This window comes from Perognathus longimembris, chromosome 7 (genome assembly GCF_023159225.1).
Source record: "Perognathus longimembris pacificus isolate PPM17 chromosome 7, ASM2315922v1, whole genome shotgun sequence".
Taxonomy (NCBI): Eukaryota; Metazoa; Chordata; class Mammalia; order Rodentia; family Heteromyidae; genus Perognathus; species Perognathus longimembris.
Genome location: NC_063167.1, coordinates 33881572 through 33903880, shown reverse-complemented (window position 1 = coordinate 33903880; position 22309 = coordinate 33881572). Strand labels below are relative to the sequence as shown.

The following is a 22309-nucleotide window of genomic DNA, read 5'->3' as shown; positions in this document are numbered from 1 at the left end:
AAACCCCTCACTGTTATCTAACACTTGGGCCACAGACCAAATTAAAGATGAAATTAACGAATTCATAAGCCACAATGACAATGAAAATACATCACAAAGGAACCTATGCGATACAGCTAAAGCAGTACTGAGGGGGAAGATCATTGCCCTCAGCACTCACATTAAAAGAATGGAAGCAGAGCAGGTAAATAACCTCACAATGAAACTAAAACAACTGGAGAAACAAGAAATGATTGAATCCAAAATGACTAGGAGGAGAGAGATCACAAAGATTAAAGAAGAGATAAATCTGATTGAAAATAGAAAGACGGAGCTGGGGATATGGCCTAGTGGCAAGAGAGCTTGCCTGGTATACATGAGGCACTGGGTTCGATTCCCCAGCACCACATATACAGAAAACGGCCAGAAGTGGCGCTGTGACTCTAGTGGCAGAGTGCTAGCCTTGAGCAAAAGGAAGCCAGGGACAGTGCTCAGGCCCTGAGTTCAAGGCCCAGGACTGGCCAAAAAAAAAAAAAAAAGAAAATAGAAAGACCATTCAACAAATAAATAAAGACTAAAAGCTCGTTCTTTGAGAAAATAAATAAAATTGACAGACCCCTCGCAAGACTTACAAAAAAAAAGAAGAGTCTCATATACGTAAAATCAGGGACTCCACCAGAAAAATTACAACAAATACACACAATATTCAAACAATCATGAGGAACTATTTCCAGAACCTCTACTCACTAAAAAACAATAATTTTACAGAAATGGATCAATTCTTAGAGAAGTATAAACTCCCCAAACTGAACCAAGAAGAAATAAATCAACTAAATAAACCAATAACTTACAGCGAAATACAGGGGGTAATCAAGAGCCTCCCAACAAAGAAAAGCCCAGGCCCAGATGGATTCACCAACGAATTCTATAAAACCTTTAGTGAGGAGCTAATACCAATACTCCTCAAACTCTTCCGTGAAATAGAAACAGAGGGAGAAATCCCAAACTCATTCTATGAAGCTAATATTATACTCATCCCCAAACCAGGCAAAGACCCAACAAAAAAAAGAGAACTACAGACCAATATCACTAATGAACACAGACGCAAAGCTCCTCAATAAAATATTAGCTAACAGGATCCAGAAACTGATCAAGAAAATTATACATCATGACCAAGTAGGCTTCATCCCACAGTCACAAGGATGGTTCAACATCCGTAAATCAATCAATGTAATTCACCACATCAACAGAACTAAAATCAAGAATCACATTATTATCTCAGTCGATGCCCAAAAAGCCTTTGACAAAATACATCATCCATACTTATTAAAAGCTCTGGAGAAAACAGGAATAGATGGAACATTCCTCAAAACAATAAAAGTCATATACAACAGACCAACTGCTAACATCATATTAAATGGGGAGACACTTAAATCATTCCCCCTAAACTCAGGAACAAGACAAGGATGCCCACTCTCCCCACTTCTTTTCAATATAGTGCTGGAATCCCTAGCCATAGCAATAAGACAAGAGGAGGACATCAAAGGGATCCACATTGGCAAGGAAAAAATCAAACTATCCCTATTTGCAGATGACATGATTTTATATCTGAAGGACCCAAAAAACTCAGTCCCCAAACTCCTACACCTAATAAACCAATTTGGCAAAGTAGCAGGCTACAAAATCAATCCACAAAAGTCAGCAGCTTTTCTGTACACCAGCAATACACAAGCAGAAAAGGAAATTATGGAAATAATTCCTTTTACAGTATCCAAAAAAAGAATAAAGTACCTAGGGATCAACCTAACCAAAGACGTGACGGACCTATTTAATGAGAACCATAAAAATCTAATAAAGGAAATCAAAGAAGACACAAGGAGATGGAAGGACCTCCCATGCTCATGGGTAGGCAGAATCAATATAATGAAAATGGCCATGTTGCCCAAATTGTTATACAAATTCAATGCAATCCCCATCAAAATCCCACCTACATTCTTCACTGAAATAGAGAAAGCAACCCATAAATTCACATGGAACAGCAAAAGACCTAGAATAGCCAAAGCAATTCTAGGCAAAAAAAGCAGTGGAGGAGGTATCACAATACCAGACTTCAAGCTCTACTATAGAGCCATCATAACAAAAACATCCTGGTATTGGTATAAAAACGGACCTGAAGATCAGTGGAATAGAATTGAAGATCCAGAAATAAAACCGCACTCTTACAGTCAGCTGATATTCGACAAAGGAGCTAAAGACATACAATGGAATAAACAGAGCCTCTTCAACTACTGGTGCTGGGAGAACTGGGCAGCCATATGCAGAAAATTCAAAGTAGACCCAAGCCTATCACCATGCACCAAGATCAACTCAAAATGGATCAAGGACCTCAATATAAGGCCTGAATCCTTGAAACTACTGAAGGATAGAGTAGGAAAGATGCTAGAACTTATAGGCACAGGAAGGAACTTCCTGAATATAGTCCCAGAGGCACAACAAATAGGGGAGAGACTCAACAAATGGAACTTCTACAAATTAAAAAGTTTCTGCACAGCTAAGGACACAGTCACCAAACTAGAAAGACAGCCAATTATATGGGAAAGGATCTTTACCAGCACAGCGACAGACAAAGGCCTAATATCTGTCATCTACAGAGAACTCAAAAAACTAAGCCCCTCCAAGCCCAGTAAACCAATTAGGAAATGGGCAAAGGAGCTAAAGAGAGACTTCACAAGAGAAGAGATAAAAATGGCAAAGAAACATATGAGGAAATGTTCAACATCCCTGGCAGTAAAGGAAATGCAAATAAAAACAACCCTGAGATACCACCTCACTCCAGTTAGAATGACCTATACTCTGAATTCAGGCAACAACAAATGCTGGAGGGGGTGCGGGGAAAGAGGAACCCTCCTTCATTGTTGGTGGGAGTGCAAATTAGTACAACCACTTTGGAGAACAGTATGGAGGTTTCTCAAAAAGCTCAACATAGACCTACCCTATGACCCAGCCATACCACTCCTAGGCATCTATTCTGAACAACAGGTCCCAAGATATCAAAAAGACATCTGCACTTCCATGTTTATCGCTGCACAATTCACAATAGCCAAAATATGGAAACAACCCAGATGCCCCTCCACAGATGAATGGATCCAAAAAATGTGGGACCTATACACAATGGAATACTACATAGCGATTAGAAATGGTGAAATATTCGCAAGGAAATGGTCAGAACTTGAACAAATAATGTTGAACGAGACAAGCCTAGAACACAGAAAACAAAGGAGCATGATCTCCCTGATATATGACTGTTAAGGTGGGGTTGGGAGGAGACAGTAGAGACCAGGTCTGTGAAACCAAAAACTTCTTGTCAAATGGTATTTCCACAGGTTTGGGTCAGCGACCCTACACTATGTAACTAAAACCAAACAACTACTCAACATATAAAGGTCAAAAATTGACCTCTCAGTGGATCACAATAGCTCAAAAACTATGTATGTACTTTCATATAAGACTATTGTCGACATACTGTCTATTGTCGACATTACATTTAAAGCTCTAGGCGAATTTTCTTCGGCGTAGGCCACGTGGCTATTGTATATGTTCTTGGTACATTGTATATTGTATATATGTCTACCGACCTAGGGAAGGGAAAGAAAAACAGGATGTAAGATATCACAAGAAATGTACACACTGCCCTTCTATGTAACTGTACCCTTTTTGCACAACATCTTGTCCAAAAAAAAACCTTTTATTTAATTAATAAATAAATTACCAAAAAAAGAAATAAAAATCCTGTATCATTAAAAAAATAAAATAAAATACTTAAGTAACATTTTAAGATAGCCACTTGATTGTTCAAAGACTTCTATCAAGTTAAGGAAAAGTACCTTTTATATGTTCTCCTTCTTTTTTCCTTTGCTCCTCCTATATAAAAAATATTTAAGATGAGTTTATACTTTCTGTATTTGACTTATGTATTTATATAATGGATCAAGTGATAAATGTTAACATGACAAATTTTTATGGAAATATTTTTGCGCAATATGAATTTTTCTTGACAGAGAAGAAAAATATTTGAAAAGAATTTGGATTGGTCCAAGAAGGGAATAAAATGTGTGAAATATGGTTCAAGTAAGATATTCTTTTCTCCTCACTAAGTTAGACCAAATGTTCTACCAAATGGCCAAACAAATGACCGTATGGTTAGAACTAGAAAGAATTCTTAGATCTATTCTTATTTAACTAGTTAGCTAGCTAGCTAACTTAACTGTAACCATAAGAGTGAGTTCTAACTGAAGGCCTTTACAAAAATAGAAATATTCTCTTTGCTGTTGGTGGTGGTTGTAGAGTTGAACTGTTTGCTCAAAGCTAATGCTCTCCCACTTGCTTTCCCCACTTCTGGTTTTCTGGAGCCAGCCCGGGCTGGCTTTGAGTTGGAATCCTCAATCTCAGCCTCCTGAATAGCTAGGATTGCAGCCATGAACCACCAGTGCTCAGCCAAAATATTCTTTTAATGCAAATAAAACATTGCTTAAGGAACATATTTCACATGTATCTGGGAAGCATAATGCGATATTGGTTCTCACCTCCAGTGTCAGGGTTACCAGTTGTGCTTAAAGTGCTGGCTTGTGGATATATTATCTGACCCTAACAGATTCTCTGAGAGTGATACTCAGAATACATTGTTCAGGATAAATGCATACATTCTAACACATGTGCACTTTTTAGAAAACCAGTTTTTGGGTTTTTTTTTTTTTTTTTTGTCCCTTGCATTTTTTTTTCTTTTTTGGTACTGAGGTTTGAACTCAAGACCTCACGTTTGCTTGGCTTGCTTGCTCACAGCTGGTTTTCTATCAGTTGAGACACATATTTCCAGCCTGGCATTTTGCTGGTTAATTGGAGATAAACATTTCATGGACCTTTCTCCTGGGGCTGAGTCTTCTGAATCTGTCTCCTGAGTAGCTAGGATTACAGGAAGTGAGCCTCACTTTCATCTTTTATTAATAAATGGCACTATGGTTTCCTGAATTTACCTTGCTTGGATTTAGGACCAATTTCTTTTGTAATTCCCACATAAATTACATTAGAATATTGCTTCTTAGAATTTAAGGTGCCTTGGAATTACTTTGGGAGCTTGTTAAAATGAAGATTCTTAGGGCCCTGAGCTGGGATCTGGGTTCTGAGATTCTGCATTTTGTTGTTGTTTTTTTGCCAGTCCTGGGGCTTGAACTCAGGGCCTGAACACTGTCCCTGGCTTCTTTTTGCTCAAGGCTAGCACTCTGCCACTTGAGCCACAGCACCACTTCTGGCCTTTTCTATATATGTGGTACTGAGGAATCGAATCCAGGGCTTCATATATATGAGGCAAGCACTCTTGCCACTAGGCCATATTTCTAGCTCAGATTCTGCATTTTTAATTGGCTTCCTATGGTGATACTGATATCATTGACTTGGGAAGAGGAATGTGATCCTAGACCGATTAAAATTTTACCTTAATGAAAAAAATAACAAAAAATGGGCACTCATGTGTGTTATGTGTAAGAGATAGAATTTTATTTTTAATCTACTTCTAGAAATGTATTAGGCCAAGTAAATAATTTTGGTTTTGTTTTAGTATCGAGTTCTCAGCAAATTCATCCAAAAGATACCTAATTAGCATTTTTAAACCCTAGAATTAAAAACCTCAATAATGAAGAAATAGATACATGGATTAGGATACATAGATATTCACATAATATTCTTTAAACTATTAAGGTTGATGATGCAGGTGATTTTCACCATAGAGATTGCCTACTTTCAGTCTGTTAAAAAAAATGTATTCCTTTCCTAATAAACTTCCCCGTTACTTTCACAGTGTTCCATGTCTTGACCTAATTCTTTTTTGTTGTTGTTGCCAGTCTTGGGGCTAGAACTCAGGGCCTGAACACTGTCCCTGGCTTCTTTTTGCTCAAGGCTAGCACTCTGCCACTTGAAGCACAGCACCACTTCCGGCCTTTTCTATATATGTGGTGCTGAGGAATCCAACCCAGGGCTTCATGTACACGAGGCAAGCACTCTTACCAGTAGGCATATTCTCAGCCCCTTGACCAAATTCTTGCTGGATCTAAGGACTGAGGTAGAGAACTGTACTTTCCACTAGCAGATTTTGGTGATGTGACTTGGATCTCTTTTTATATGTGATGTGGTGACACAGATCCAACATGGTTCTGTTTCTGCATCTTTGTCTGGATTGAGAACATGCCTGTTTCCTTTGCTCTGTAAGCACTTTTCCACAGTTTGGATTCTGACTGCTTTCTTTCCTCACCAATATTACCTTCAGGTGGCTGGGCTAGGCATGATTTGCTTTGAGGTTTCTTCTAGATACTGCTCCTGCCTTCCTGCAGTGTTACTAAGTTCCAGATGCTTCCTTTTCCTATCAGGATCTCACTCACCTCTCCAGCCTGCTTTTTCCACATCTGCTCTTTGGGTTGACTATTTGATTCTGTTCCAATAAACCCTGTGGAAGTGGGTTTGTTTGTCCCATGTCCCTTTATACTCCCACCTCAGATAAAACATTCCAAGACTGTTCATCTATCTGTAAGGCACTTGCTTTGTTACTGGCTTTCTGATCAGGCTTTCCAAAGGCTTCCTTTGTGTTAGCTCAGATAGAATTAGATGAGCCAGAGACAGTTCACCGTTATGCTGAGAAAAACAGAGCTGTCAGGAAGTATCTGAAAAGTGTGCACTGCCCCAGTCCTCTAGTGTAATAGAAAGATGCTTCAAAAGTGCCCTTCCCACAGGTTTATCTAACTATTGGGCCAGGGGGATACCCTTCCCTCTTATCTAGTTTCACAGGCCCAATCCCAGGTTGTGTCAAGACAACACTCTTTCTTACTTGATCCTTTCTACTATAGTGCCTCTAAATGGTCTGAGGTCCCGATGTTCTAGCTTTCATGTCCCTTTTACAAAATCTGGACCTGCAGAAAGGATGGAATATGTGTCTGGCCTGTTCTAGACATTCTGCTCCACTGTACCACCCTAAATAATCTCTCAGATTATCCTCCTCCTAGCACTAAACATGTGGTTTCTCTTATCTACCTTACAGGGCTATAGTTTTCCTCTGGAAACCTCACATTTTTGTGCTCTAACTTTGTACAGACCTTCCAATTTGTCTATGTAGTTCACAAAGCTTTCCAATTAGTCTGTGAAGCCTAAGGTAGGTCAGTGAATTGTTCCTGGAACACTAGATCTTTAACCTAACTTACCCAGACCAGTAAACCATGCCCTTAGACTAAGGTCAAGTATAATTCAGTAAACTTCCTCAGACCAGGGGACAGACTCTCTTCCACAGGCTGGGCCTAGGAAGGAAATTAGCTCTAAGCCACTTGGTCATTCTCACTCTAAAGATGGCCTGTGTTCCCTATTCTTTCCCTAACAAACTTTCCCATCACATTTGGCTGGAAAAAAGAGATGCTACCTATCAATAAATAAGGACTGAAAAATGGTAGGACCATATAAAAATACAAAGGAATAATCTTAAAAAGGTTTTTCTGGTTAAATTTGGTTATAAAAATAATGATATTAGTAGATAATGTACTGAATAAAGTAATCTTGTGTAGCGTTCAGTATATGGCAAGGCACTATTCTGAATGCCTTTTACACACTAATTTATTCAATTCTACAATGCTTTAGAGGTGAAATTATCCTCCTTTTGCAAATAAAGAGTCAGAGAAGTCAAGTAACTTGCCTAAGATTACACAGCTAAATAATGATAGAGCCAGGATTTAAATTGAGTAATCTGGCTTTCCTGTTTAGGCCTGTTTAGCCAGGGACAGTGCTCAGGCCCTGAGTCCAAGCCCCAGGACTGTCCAAAAAAAAAAACAAAACAGTGAAAAGAAGAAAAAGCCAGGAGTGGCGCTATGGGCTAGCCTTGAGCAAAAAGAAGCGAGGGACAGTGCTCAGACCCTGAGTCCACACCCCAGGACTGGCAAAAAACAACAACAAACAAACAACAACAAAAAAAAACAAAAATAAGAGTCATCACATTATATTATAATTATTACTTTGCAAATTTTTCTTCTTTAGTAATTTCAGCCTCATCTAGGTCTTTGCTCATAATTTACTTGATTATAAGCTCAGTGGCAAAACTAGTGTTACCATGGACTGAGGCTTGGCTAAAGTAGTAGAGTAGTAGAGTGCCTGCCTGGCAAGTGGGAGGCCCTGAGTTCAAACCCTAGTACCACCAAAACAAACAAACCGAACAATAATGAATATTAGTCCTAAGAAAGGAACTAAGTAATTGTTTCCTAAACAAATACATTAACACAAAGTTCAGTGAGTTCAGTACTCATATATATTTATACATAATGAAACTGTCATCCTGTCTTTTTGTCACTACTTATGAATGTTCTAAGACCATTAGTGTATGCTTTTTTTTAAAGCTGTATCATAGTTTTAAGCTTCTGCTAGTCCCTGGCCTTATTTTACATTACCATGTAACAAAAAATACTTACTATATAACACAAAGTTAATTATCATCTGCATTTCCTTTTTTGTATCTTTCTAAAAATTCTTATTCTCTTATTTTTCCTTTTTTTTTTAAATACTAAATATTTGTGCTTTTTGTTGTTGGTGGTGGTTGTAAGGCTAGAACTCAGGGCCTGGGCACTGTCCTTAAGCTCTTTTCCCTCAAGGCTAGTGCTCCTCCACTTTGACCCACAAAGCCACTTGTGGTTTTTTGGTGGTTAATTGGGACTAAGAATCTCATGGACTTACTGCCTAGGCTGGCTTTGAACCACGGTCCTCAAATCTCAGCCTCCTAAGTAACTAGGATGACAGGTGTGAGCCACCAGAGCCTGATGATATGTGTGCTTTTAGTAGTTTATCACTGGTAATACTTGATTATCAAGACTAAATTAATAAGCTAACATTTTAAATGTATGCTTTAATAAGTCTAAAGTATATAAACAATTTGCTAAGCTTGTGGAAAAGCTGAACAAAATATATAAATTAAGAATGGAAGTATCATCTATATTTTCTATATTTCATTTTCTCCAGATATTTATTAAGGTTGTTTAATATACAATTTTGTACTTGTCATTTGGAAGTCCTTTATTGTAAAGGTAGTTCTTTGATGACAACAGCCTCAATGGTTATTCTGGATCTCCACATTGGATAAATTCCATTTCTTCTTCCATCTAAGTTTCCTTCTGGGAGCTGGGAATATGGCCTAGTGGCAAGACTGCTTGCCTCGTATACATGAAGCCCTAGGTTTGATTCCTCAGCACCACATATATAGAAAAGGCCAGAAGTGGCGCTGTGGCTCAAGTTGGCAGAGTGCTAGCCTTGAGCAAAAAGAAGCCAGGGACAGTGCTCAGGCCCTGATTTCAAGCCCCAGGACTGGCAAAAAATAATAATAGTAAGTTTCCTTCAGTATTGCTGAGGTAATGTTTTTAATATTACGCCAGTGTCTGATGGCCCCTGAGACATTTACTTCCCTTAGCATGCTGGGAGACTAAACAAGAGTGAGGTGTGAGTCCTGCTGACCTCAAAGCTTTCGATGCACTGAGTTTAAGATTGTCTCTTCTGTTAGGGAATCTTATTAATGGAATATGACCCTGCTGGCAGGCACCATCTTGCTGCCATCATGACCTCAGGAAGGGGCAGCTTCCGGGTTGTCTGCTTTTCGTATACAATATAAGCATCTCAAAATTAGGAGCATATCTTACTATTCTCAGTGTGGAGTCCAGGACTTGGTATTATTAGATCTGTTATTTAATTTTCAGTTAGTTGGTTTCAATAGGTTATCTGAATATCTCTTCTCTCTAAAGCTGTTTCCTCTGGCCTGATAGTGTTACTTTCCATTTTGCATATGATATTACCTCCATCCCTGTAACAATCTTGTTTTTTTTTTTTTTTTGCCAGTCCTAGGGCTTGAACTCAGGGCCTGAGCACTGTCCCTGGCTTCTTTCTGCTCAAGGAAAGCACTCTGCCACTTGAGCCAAAGCACCACTTCTGGCTTTTTCTATATATGTGGTGCTGAGGAATCAAACCCAGGGCTTCGTGCATATGAGGCAAGCACTTTACCACTAGGCCATATTCCCAGCCCTATAGCAATCTTAACAGATGATTGATGCAAGTTCTTGGTGTAGAGAAATGAGAGATCAACTCTGGACAGAGGTTTTTTTTCATTTAACTTTTCAATGTTCTTAGAGTATAAACCCCAATTCAAAAAATTTGAATTGTGCTTTATATTTTTACTCAAATTAAAGATAACAGTATATATCCTATCCTTCAAATATAAAGACAACAATTTTAATTACATGGTATTACAAACATTCTAAAATTGCTATAATTACACTGTACCTGTAATTGGAATTTTCCAGTATGAAAATTTCGAGAAATAAAAACACACTGAGATTGAGACTTATGTTTTCCTTTTTGTGATCTTTGCTTGACTTTCTCAGGAGTTTCTTTGTATTTTGAATTTTGAAATATTTCCCTGAAAAATGTGTTATAGAAAATATTATTAAACATGAATTAGATTATAAATGAAATAATTCTAATATTTATAAATAAAGGTTTAAAATAATGAATACACAGTACTTATTTTTAAAGCAGGCTTCCATTTATATACTCTTTTTACATGTTATATTTTTTATATGTATTTTATTCATAGAGTATAAATTAAGATACAGTTTGAATGTTAGCCACGAGTCACAGACATAATGCTTTCTGTTTGTGAGATATTTAACTCTAATCTTAATTAGCCTTTCTACATATTTATGTTTAATGTAAAAAAGATATAAAACTCACTGATCTCTTTTGGTATTTAACACTATGTCTGGGGAAAGCAAGAGAAAGGAAACAGAATGAAAATTATAATGGTTTATAATGGAGGAGTACCTGTCATCTCTTATTATCCTCATAACTATAAAGAAAAAGAGATTAAAAATGAAGTAGCAGATGAAACTTCAGCCCATCAAAGGCAGATAATTAAGTATAATGAAATGTGATTTCAAAGTCTTTATAGATTTATGGATTTAAAAATAGTGCTTCTGTTCAATGGTATGTTATTCACTGCTAGACAGAAATGCACTGTTGTGCTATGAAAAGACAGAGAGGAAATTTAAATGTATCTCATTAAATGAAAAAGCTACATATAGTATGATTTAAACTATATGATATAAGTACTTGATGCTAGTTCAAATATACTGGGGCTTGGAAAGAGTGTTCTCAAATTGTATTTCATTTTTTAGAACAAGAAAACCCCTTTTTGACTCTAAAGTCCAGCTACTGTCCTATTTACCAACTTCTCACAAAACATCAATTTCTTGAAAGAGACATCTATTGTCTTGCTTTCTCACATCTTGCATTCTTCTAAAAGATGAGCTTCTGAATCTATCACTCTGCTAAAATTTCATAGATGTCACTAATGACTTCCACGAAAAAGTCATTCATGTCTTCTCTCTCAACTTTAGTACCCTCAACAAAATCTAACGATGTTTCCTCCTTTAACAGTTTTTAAAATATTTTTTTACATTTTTGATACCACACCTTTCTGCTTTCCTTTCTTCTTCAATGTTGTTACTTCTTCCTATTTTTCTGCTAGATTACTAAATATAACTGACATGAAGGGTACAGTCATAGGTCACTTCTTTCAGCCACCTCCCTGATTTGTCTCATGTATGACTTTTGATGCTGTGTCTTTATAAAGTCTTCCAGCCTGGCTTCCCTTGTGAGTTTTATCCTGACTACTCTCAGGAGCATATCTGTCTTTTTGTTAGACATTCCCACTTTGATGTCTGATAGTCTTTCAAACTCATATCCAGAACACAACTCATAGGTTATCACCACTTCTCCGAACTGCTCTCCTTCATGGTCATCTCCTTAGCTCACAAAATGGCACAAACAATTTCCTTAGCTGATAATTATCTAGGTGTCAGCATTAATTCTGTCATCTCACTTGATTCAATATATCAGCAAGTCCTGATTCTACATGTAAAACACATCCATGATCTGAATCTTTCTTTACAACTATGTTCATATTAGCTCAAGACATCATCATCTCTCACATGGACTAAATAGCCTCCTAACTTGTTTCTCTGCTTTCATTCTTGCGCAATCAAAGTTCCGGCTTCACAGATAAGTAAGAAACATTTCAAAAAGATATAAATCAAAACTGTCATACAGGGCTGGGATGTAGCTCAGTGGCAAAGCGCTTGCCTAGCAAGTGCAACGTCCTGGGTTTGATCCCCAGTACCAAAAAAGAAAAAAAAGACAAAAAAAAAACCCCAACTGTCATACAGGGCTGGGAGGCTCAAGTGGTAGAGGGCTAACCTTGAGCAAAGAAGCTCAAGGACAGTGCCCAGGCCCTGAGTTTAAGTCCTACGACTGGCAAAACAAAAACAAAAGCAAAAGCAAAAAATCCCAAAACAAACAATAAAAAAAACCCCTGTCATACATTGATGTTGGAAATACATATACATACTTACTTTGGGAAACTGTCGAGTAATTTCTGATAAAGTTAGTAATATGATCTCACATTTCTACTCTTAGGTATTTATTCAAGAGAAGATAATAGTTGCCATGAATATTTTTGTATAAATCTAAAGAAAATTTATGGGAGCCATTCTCCTGAGAACTAAAAACTAGAAATGGCTCCAAGTGATGATAAATCAAGGTATATTCATTTATACAATAGAATACTATTTATCAGTAAAAACAATCAACTATGAATAAATGCCACATACCTAGATATTTTTTGTTTTTGCCAGTCCTGGGCCTTGGACTCAGCCTGAGCACTGTCCCTGGCTTCCTTTTGCTCAAGGCTAGCACTCTGCCACTTGAGCCACAGCGCCCCCTCTGGCCATATTCTGTATATGTGGTGCTGGGGAATTGAACCCAGAGCAAGCGCTCTTGCCACTAGGCCATATTCCCAGCCCTACATACCTAAATATTATAAAGTGAAATAAGCAGATATAAAACAGACCATAAATTCACTTAAATTCAAGAATGGGCAAAATTAATTTACAATGATTAAATTAGTATAGTGGTTGCCTCTGAGAAAGGAAATAGAAATGATGCCTGTAGAGGAGAATGAGGAAACATTGATTGGGTGATGAAAAGGTTCTATATCTTGACTGAGTTGGTTATACACACACACACACACACACACACACACACACACACACGAAACAACTCTCTCTCTCTCTCTCTCTCTCTCTCTCTCTCTCTCTCTCTCTCTCTCAATCCAGGTTAGACTAAAGAAGAAAAGCAAGACTCCACCTGAAGAATAAACAAATATGGCTTGACACACATGATTCAAGTTGAGCAATCTGCCTAGCAAGCATAAGGCTCTGAGCTTAAACCACACACACACACACACACACACACACACACGAACACATACATGTAGATTGTTTTATATTATTATAGTTCTTCTTCCAGGCTGTTTAAAACACATAAAGCCTTCCCTTCCCAACCAAAGGGTCTACAATCAAATTCCAGACTACAGAATCATTATAATTATAGTTATTTATGTTTGACATTATATGAGAAAGACCTTCATTGAAGTTCTGTTAAAAAGTACTTAAGCAAGCTGGTTGCTGATGGCTCACACCTGTAATCCTAGCTACTCAGGAGACTGAGATCTGAGGATTTCAGTGCAAAGACAGCCTGGGCAGGAAAGTCCATGAGACTCTTATCTCCAATCACCTAAAAAGCCAAAAGTGATTCTGTGACTCAACTGAAAAAAGAATAAGCAAAATATTTAATAAACCTTACCTTCTTTTGCAAATCAGGAACCACAAAGCTGATGCCAGAGCAAAGAAACCAATTCCTAAACTAACAGCACCAGCAGCCAGAAAATAGGTTAAGTGGTTGAAAAAACCTATATAAATAAATCATAAAAGATTATTTCATGCATGTATCTTTATTCTCTAGATAAAAGCAAATAATACAATCATTCAAGTGATATAACATAGTTTAGTGCTTAGACTGAGTCGAAGATTAGGAGACTTGAATTCTATTCTTGTGCAATTCTAATGAGCTTGGAGACACTGGCTAGACAATGACAGGGGGCCTTCAGGGCACATTTTTTGACTCTGCTGGCAGATTTGAAACCTAGGTTTTATTTGTTTTAATACAGCTGTCACCTCCTTCTTAATGTTTTTCTCTCATCCCAGGCCAGCTGTGAGTTTTTGTTATGTCTCTAAGTATTATTCCTTGTAGACCTCTGACAAAAGTAACTTCATTTTAACATTTGTATTATCAATCACTATAAAGAGGCAAATAAAAAGTAATAATAACTGTCAGAAATATTTAAGATCTTATAAACCTCTGAAGGTTTTACATCTATCTTGGGCTCTATGGAAGATCACGGTCAAAAATTAAAGTAATGTAAAATAATAGCCTATCATAAATATGGAAATTTGGAAAGCCTATAGGATGAATGAGGAATCTTAGAAATCAAAACTTCAAAAATTCAAAACTAGAACAAATTCCTCTTTGAACACAAAGAATTACAAACATGAAGGATAGTATTGAGAAACTCAATTTCATAAAGAAATGAAACATACAAAAAATTATGAGATGAGGAAAAGTGTAAAGAATAGAACTGAAGGAGTTCCAAAAGAGAAAATAGAGAATAAAAAAACATGAAAAGCACAGTATAAAGGCTGGAAGTATGATTCAAATATTAGAATGCTGGATGATCAAACGAAGCAGGAGAGAGGTCCTAAGTTCAAACTTTGGTACCACCAAAAAAAATAAAAAGTATGCCCTAAGATTTTTGTTTTGTTTTGTTTTTTGCCAGTCCTGGGGTTTGAACTCAGGGCCTGAGCACTGTCCCTGGCTTCTTTTTGCTCAAGGCTAGCACTCTGCCACTTGAGCCACAGTGCCACTTCTGGCTTTTTCTATATATGTGGTGCTGAGGAATCAAACCCAGGGCTTCATGTATAACAGGCCCTCAGCAAAAAACAAGACACAAAAACCCCCACAAAACCCACAAAAAACATAAGTTCATTGTAGGTATTCTAATGTGTAGGGTTAGCCATCTTTTAGCCTATTCTGACTTCAAATTCACAACCCTTCTGCTTCAGCTTCCTGACATTCTTGGGAATGTGCTTTAAAGTACATACATTTTTATTTTGGAGATATCCAGTTGGCCAGTTTTGTTCTTTTATGAATTGTGCTTATGAGTTCTATTTAAGAACTCTGCCTAACTACCACCAAGATTTCTTCCTATATTTTTCTATAAAAGTGTTATAGATTTGTTTTTTAATTTTTTTAATTTTTAAAATTAATAATTATTTATTGTCAAAGTGATGTTCAGAGGGATTACAGTTACATATGTTAGGCCATGGGTATATAGATTTGTTTTTTGTTTGTTTGTTTTTCCAGTCCTGGGGCTTGAACTCAGGGCCTGAGCACTGTCCCTGGCTTTGTTTTGCTCAAGGCTAGCACTCTGCCAACTTGAGCCACAGCGCCCACTTCTGGCTTTCTCTGTGTATGTGGTACTGAGGAATCTAATCTAGGGCTTCATGTACATGAGGCAAGCACTCTTGCCACTAGGCCATATTTCCAGCCCCTATAGATTTGCTTTATGTTACATTTGTGACTAATTTTGAATTAATTTTTGTATTAGGTGTAAGTATATACCAAGTTCTTCCTTCTTTTCCTTCCTCCCTCCCTCCCTCCCTCCCTCCCTCCCTCCCTCCCTCCCTCCCTCCCTTCCTTCCTTCCTTCCTTCCTTCCTTCCTTCCTTCCTTCCTTCCTTCCTTCCTTCCTTCCTTCCTTCCTTCCTTCTTTTTCATTCTCTCATCCTTCCTCCCTCTCTCGCTTCCTTTCCTCCTTTTTCTCTTTTCTTCTTTCTCTCTCTCTCTTTTTTAATGTGGCTACCCAATAGTTTCAACAGCATTTGTTGTAAAGACTATCCTGATCACTGTCCCTGAGCTTTTGTGCTCAAGACTAGTGCTCTACCACTTTGAGTCATGGCACCATTTCTGGCTTTTTCTGAGTAATTTATTGGAGATAAAGTCTTGTAGACTTTTCTTCCTGAGCTGGCTTTAAACTGTGATCCTCAATCTCAGCCTCCTGAGTAGCTAGAGTTACAGGAATAAGCCACCAGCGCCTGGCTAAGACTGTCCTTTTAAAATGAGTTGTCTTTGTACCTTTTCAAAACAGTTATGTCAGTCTCTTTCTGTAGTTTCAATTCTGTTTTTATGTCATCTATATTTTCATCAATAACAACAATAATATATTACATTTGTATAGCAAATACTATGTCCTGGGTACTGTTCAAAATGATTTATATATAAGATTAACTTGATTCTCACAATAACTCTGAGTTAAGCACTACGATTTCTTCACTTTGTAAGAAAACAGATCAGGTAAATGGTAATTATATATCTTTCTCAGAACCATATGATTGGCAAGTGGAGCAACAGTAATTAATACTGCTAAAATTCTTTCTTCTGTAGGTTGATTAAAGAAAAAAGAAAGAATCTTCATATTTTGTTAGCAAAAATCTAATACAGACATCAAAGGGAGTTCTCAAATGGTGACAATGCTGTTTCTTGATTCAGGTGCTGGTTATAAATGGTTATTCAGTGAAATTTCATCAAGCTGAACACTTATTAATGAACTAGACTCAATGTCAGTTACTGTGAATAGAACTGAAACATACATGGTCCATGAAAAAATCAAATTCCATGAAATTATATTCAATAATTCTAACTTGTGTTAATTTCACTCCTGCATACTGAAAGAAAACACCAACCAGGCTCATACATGAAGTTCTACCTACTTGGGGAATAGAAATCAGGAGGATTATAGTTCAAGGACATTCAGGCAAAAAATTAGTGAGACTCTATCTCTATAGATAAGCTGAGAAAATGATGATGTGTGGCCATTATACCAGCTACACAGAAGGTATAAGTAGGAGAATCACAGTATAAAGCTTGCCCAAGGAAAAAAATGCAGACCCTACTAAATCAAAGCAGCTGGAGTGGCTGGTAGAGTAAGCTTGTAGCTCTGAGTTCAAACTGGGTATTGATGGCCCACACCTGCAGTCCTTGCTACTCAAGAGGCTGAGTAGATCCTCTCAGATCTGAGGATCATCGTTCAAAGCCAGCCTGGGCTGAAAAGTTACTGTGAAACTCTTATCTTCAAATACCCACCAGAAAACTGGAAGTGACGCTTTGACTCCAAGTAGTAGAGTGGTAGCTTTGAGCAAAGGGGCTCAGGGACAGCACCCAGACCCTGAGTTATAGAATCATGGAATTTGGAAGGGGATATTTAAACAGACATCTTTCTTGAATTATTCTAAGTGCTATGATAGTTCCCTGTTTATGTAAGACAACAGGGGCACTCTAATCCAATACAGAAATGACTTTTTAGAGATGACATCTGAGATGTATCTTACATAATGGACCTCAATTATATGATTAGACATTAACCAGCATTTAAGCCTGGTAGTAACTGGCTGGCCTTGACTTCACAATCCTCCTGAATCAGACTGCCCAAAGCTGCTATTACAGCTCTCCACCGCCACACCTGGCTGCTTATGACTCATCTGAGAATAAACAAGAATCATCCTCTATTTGCAAACACCTTCCATCTTACAATGTGTTCGATGTAGACCACTTTCACCATGTCAAAAATACAATGATTTAAAAAGCAATTTCTTAATAGAAACTACACATACACATAGGACGTTGAAAGTGGTTACAACTGTGATATATCACTTGTTTCCATAACATGGAGTTCATTTCAATTAGCATCATCTTATGTGTTTCTAAGGGTATAGCTATTGGGCCTTGTGATGCTCTGCTATGGCTTGCCTAAACCTGTACTAATTATTCCCAATAAGGGAGGCCATAGAGTCCATGTTTCTTTGGGTCTGGCTCACTTCACTTAGTATAACTTTTTCCAAGTCCTTCCATTTCCTTACAAATGGAACAATGTCATTCTTTCTGATAGAGGCATAAAATTCCATTGTGTAAATGTACCACATTTTCCTGATCCATTCATCTATGGAGGGGCATCTGGGTTGGTTCCAGCTTCTCGCTATGACAAATTGTGCTGCGATGAACATTGTTGTGCTGGTGGCATTACTGTGATTTTGTTTGTGGGCTTTTGGATAGATACCCAACAGTGGGGCTGCTGGGTCATAGGGGAGTTCTATATTGAGCCTTCTGAGGAATCTCCATACTGCTTGCCAGAGTGGCTGAACCAGTTTACATTCCCACCAACAATGAAGTAGGGTTCCCTTTTGGCCACATCCCCTCCAACAATTGTTATTATTAGTTTTCTTGATATATGACATTCTTGCTGGGGTGAGATGGAATCTCAATGTTGTTTTGATTTGCATTTCCTTTATGGCCAGTGATGTAGAGCATTTTTTCATATGTCTATTGGCCATTCTCATTTCCTCATCAGAGAAGTTTCTTTGTAAGTCTTTAGCCCACTTGATGAGGGGGCTATTGGTTCTTTGCTGTTTTGTTTTGGAAGAAGGTAATTTTTTTAGTTCTGCATATATTTTAGAGATGAGGCCTTTGTCTGTTGAATGTCCGGTAAAGATCTTCTCCCAGTCTGTGGGCTTTCTGTTTATCTTGAGAGCTATGTCCTTTGCCGTGCAGAAGCTCTGGAGTTTGATGCAGTCCCATTTGTCCAACCTTTCTTTGATTTGTAGCCTTTCAGGGTCTTTGTTAAGGAAGTTCTGTCCTGTGCCAAGGAGCCCAAGTGTTTCTCCTACTCCTTCCTTTAGTGTCTTCAGGGTGCCTGTTTTGATTTCAAGGTCTTTAATCCATTTGGAATTGATTTTGGTGCAGGGTGATATATAAGGATCTAGTTTTAGTTTGTTGCATGTGTTGAGCCAGTTTTGCCAGCACCACTTGTTAAAGAGGCTATCTTTCTTCCATACTATTGTTTTAGCTCCTTTATCAAAGATTAAGTAGGCATAGTTCTGTGGGTTTAATTCTGGGTCTTCAATTCTGTTCCATTGGTCTTCAGGCCTGTTCCGGTGCCAATACCAAGCTGTTTTTATTACTATAGCTTTATAATACAGCTTGAAGTTGGGTATTGTAATTCCTCCAGCACTGTTCTTTCTGCTTAGGAGTGTTTTTGCTATTCTAGGTCTTTTATTGTTCCATATGAATTTCTGGATTGCTTCCTCTATTTCATTAAAGAATGGTGTTGGGATATTAATGGGTATTGCATTGAATTTGTAGATAGCCTTTGGCAATATTGCCATTTTGATTACATTAATCCTCCCAATCCAGGAGCATGGGAGGTTTTTCCATTTTCTTAGTTCTGACTTAATTTCATTTTTCAAGGTTTTTAAGTTCTCTTCAAAGAGGTCTTTCACTTCTTTGGTTAAGGTTATTCCTAGGTATTTTATGTTTTGGGGGGCTATTGCAAAAGGAGTTGCTTTCCTGATTTCAGCCTCGGTCTTCGGGTTGTTAGCATAGAGAAAGGCCGTTGATTTTTGAAGGTTTATTTTATATCCTGCAACTTTGCCAAAGTTTTGTATCAGCTCTAGTAGCTTGGGGGTAGAGATATAGATAATGTTTTGTATCACCTTCCTATGTTTGTACCTACACTATCTCTGTAATCTTATCTGAGTATATTGGAAACCGTGTTTACTGGTATTGGAAGTAGGAAATTCAAAGGGAATACCAAATTCGAGAGACACAGGGTAAAAAAAGAGAAATAACTACAAAAGAAATACTTGCAAAACTGTTTGGTGTAAGTGAACTGAACACCAGGGGGGAGGAGGGAAAGGGGGGGAGGGAGGGGGGCATGAGGGACAAGGCAACAAACAGTACAAGAAATGTATCCAATGCCCAATGTATGATACTGTAACCTCTCTGTACGTCAGTTTGATAATAAAAATTTGAGAAAAAAAAATCAAAAAAAAAAAAAAAAGCAATTTCTTTACAACGCCTAATAACATCACCTATACTACATGAAAAGGTCACTATTAGCTTCTCTGTCTTGTGTTTGTAACTTAAATTTACTTGGATTCTTTCTGATTTATCGGTCTATACTTTTACTTTGTTTATCCCTCTTTCTTAGCCTATTCTATCCATCCATATGTCTGTATCTATTTGTTGAGTATTTTATTCTCTTTATATCTTGCCAGAGTTCATTCTTAGATTTTTTAAAACATTTTATTTTTTATTTTATTTTTATTCATTTTTTTTGCCAGTCCTGGGCGTTGGACTCAGGGCCTGAGCACTGTCCCTGGCTTCTTCTTGCTCAAGGCTAGCACTCTGCCATTTGAGCCACAGCGCCACTTCTGGCCATTTTCTATATATGTGGTGCTGGGGAATCGAACCCAGGGCTTCATGTATATGAGGCAAGCACTCTTGCCACTAGGCCATATTCCCAGCCCTTCATTCTTAGATTAATGCTGTGTTGTTGTTTTTTTATAGTTTGCTCAATTGAACAAAATGTGCCGAACAGCAATAGCTGAGAAACACTGTGGAACAGCAAACAAAATCCAAAACCTATTTAAATAAAAATTATTTCTCACCTTGAGGTTTAAAACATTTTCTATAAAGCACATAAAGCTAATCATATTTATATTTTTAGTTTGTCTGCTTTGTTAGTAAGCCTAATTGGATTTCTGAATGTGGAAAGTTATATATGATGTTGGTATTTGAATTTTAATGCTCTCACTTGAACAATAGGAATCATTCTATCTCACTGAATTGCAGTAAGAAGAAAAAGCCACAAGTGAGTAACATAAATGGAAAGGCACCTCAAATTTCATATGCAAATACTGGGTCATTAAGCAAGATTCAAGTCATATTAAAACTATTACATATACACCACATTCTCTGAAAATAATAAAAATTATTTTCTAAATTAGCAACTTAAGACATTGATCAAGATGCATTATACTATAAACTGAGATGTTGAATTATAATCCCTTTGACCAACTATGTAAAGTTAATAATTAAGATAGACTTTAAGAATAGCTCACATGCAAGTAGAAGTTTGAAATCATACTATAAATAACTCAGTCATTAAAAAATAAATCAATGGAAATGTAAAAACTCACAGAACTAGACAAAAGCATTATGTAAAAATATTTGTAACAACACACAACTGGAGCCAAACTGAAGGGAACTGTATGGCTTTAAGAGCATATAGTAGAATAAAAATAAGAAAATAGTGAGCTTGCTTTCAAATACAAGTAGAAAAAACCCCAAGACCAAACCAAAGAAATCAGAGTAAAGAAAAGAATAAGAACAGAATCATGAAATAAGAATATGGGGTTGGAAGATATAGAGTATTTGCCTATCCTGTGAAAAGCTGCAGCTTTGATCCCTAGTACACAAAGTTAGGATTATGATAAAGACAAGTGAAATTAACACGTTTTCTAGCCAGATTATCAAAGAAAATAAGGAAGGCATCAGTAAATAAAAGAAAGAGAAAGAACACAATTAAAAATTTAACAGAGGTTAAAAAAGAAAATACTTTCAATGAATTTATGCTAATATATCTTAGAGTTTATATAAAATGATCTATATCTAAAAAATGACTTAGAAAAAGTAACAAGAAGGAATAGAAAACCTAAAGGAACATGCATATACATTAAATTGAATCAGCAGTTACAAAATTTCCCCCCAAAGAAAAACAGGCCCCAATAACTACAATTTCTACTGTATACCCATGATTCAAGTATTTCTTATCTTATACAAGCTCTTTCAGAGACAGAAAGAGATTGCTTGTTGTTTGTCCAGATACATTTTCCTCTTCTTCCCAGGCAAAAAGACTACACGTCCCAGCCTCTCATACCATTAGATGAAGCCATGTGCCTCAGTTCTGACAATGGAATTCAACTAGAAATGATGTCATAAAAACCTCCCAAGCATTTTTTCCCATGCTCTTTCTCCTTGTGACAGATGTTCCTAGACAGTCTTGACAACCACATGATATCATCACAATAGTCAATTGAATCCAATGGACAATATAGAAAATTCAACCTAATACAGAAGAATGCATGTTCTTTTCAGCTGCTTGTGGTATATTATGTAATATAGAGAAGTAGCTGAAAACCCAGTAAAGCTTCTGGAAAGAACACATTTCTAAATAACCCATGGGCAAAAAGAAAAATCTCAAGGGAAAATCAAAACTACTAGCCAAGCACTAGTGGCTCACGCTTATAATCTTAGCTACTCAGGAGGCTGAGATCTGAGGATCACTGTTTGAAGCCAGCCCAGGCAGGAAAATCTGTGAGACTTCCTATCTCTATTTAACCACAAGAATACCAGAAATGTGGCTCAAGTGCTAGAGTGTTAACATTGAGCATAAAAGCTCAGGGACAACACCCAAGCCCAGA

At 37.3% G+C, this 22309-nt stretch overlaps 1 protein-coding gene across 1 annotated transcript in view; it reads right to left on the bottom strand.

The window, feature by feature from the left end:
- The window catches only part of C7H1orf185 (chromosome 7 C1orf185 homolog), a 28004-nt gene extending 6223 nt beyond the window's left edge, over positions 1–21781 (bottom strand). The window contains exons 1-4 of the mRNA XM_048352114.1: positions 21766–21781; positions 13741–13846; positions 10321–10456; positions 3864–3897 (exon numbers count right to left, since the gene is read on the bottom strand). Of these exons, the coding sequence (XP_048208071.1) occupies positions 3864–3897; positions 10321–10456; positions 13741–13846; positions 21766–21781 (292 nt within the window). The remainder of the gene's footprint in view (positions 1–3863; positions 3898–10320; positions 10457–13740; positions 13847–21765) is intronic.
- Positions 21782–22309: the final 528 nt, after the last annotated feature.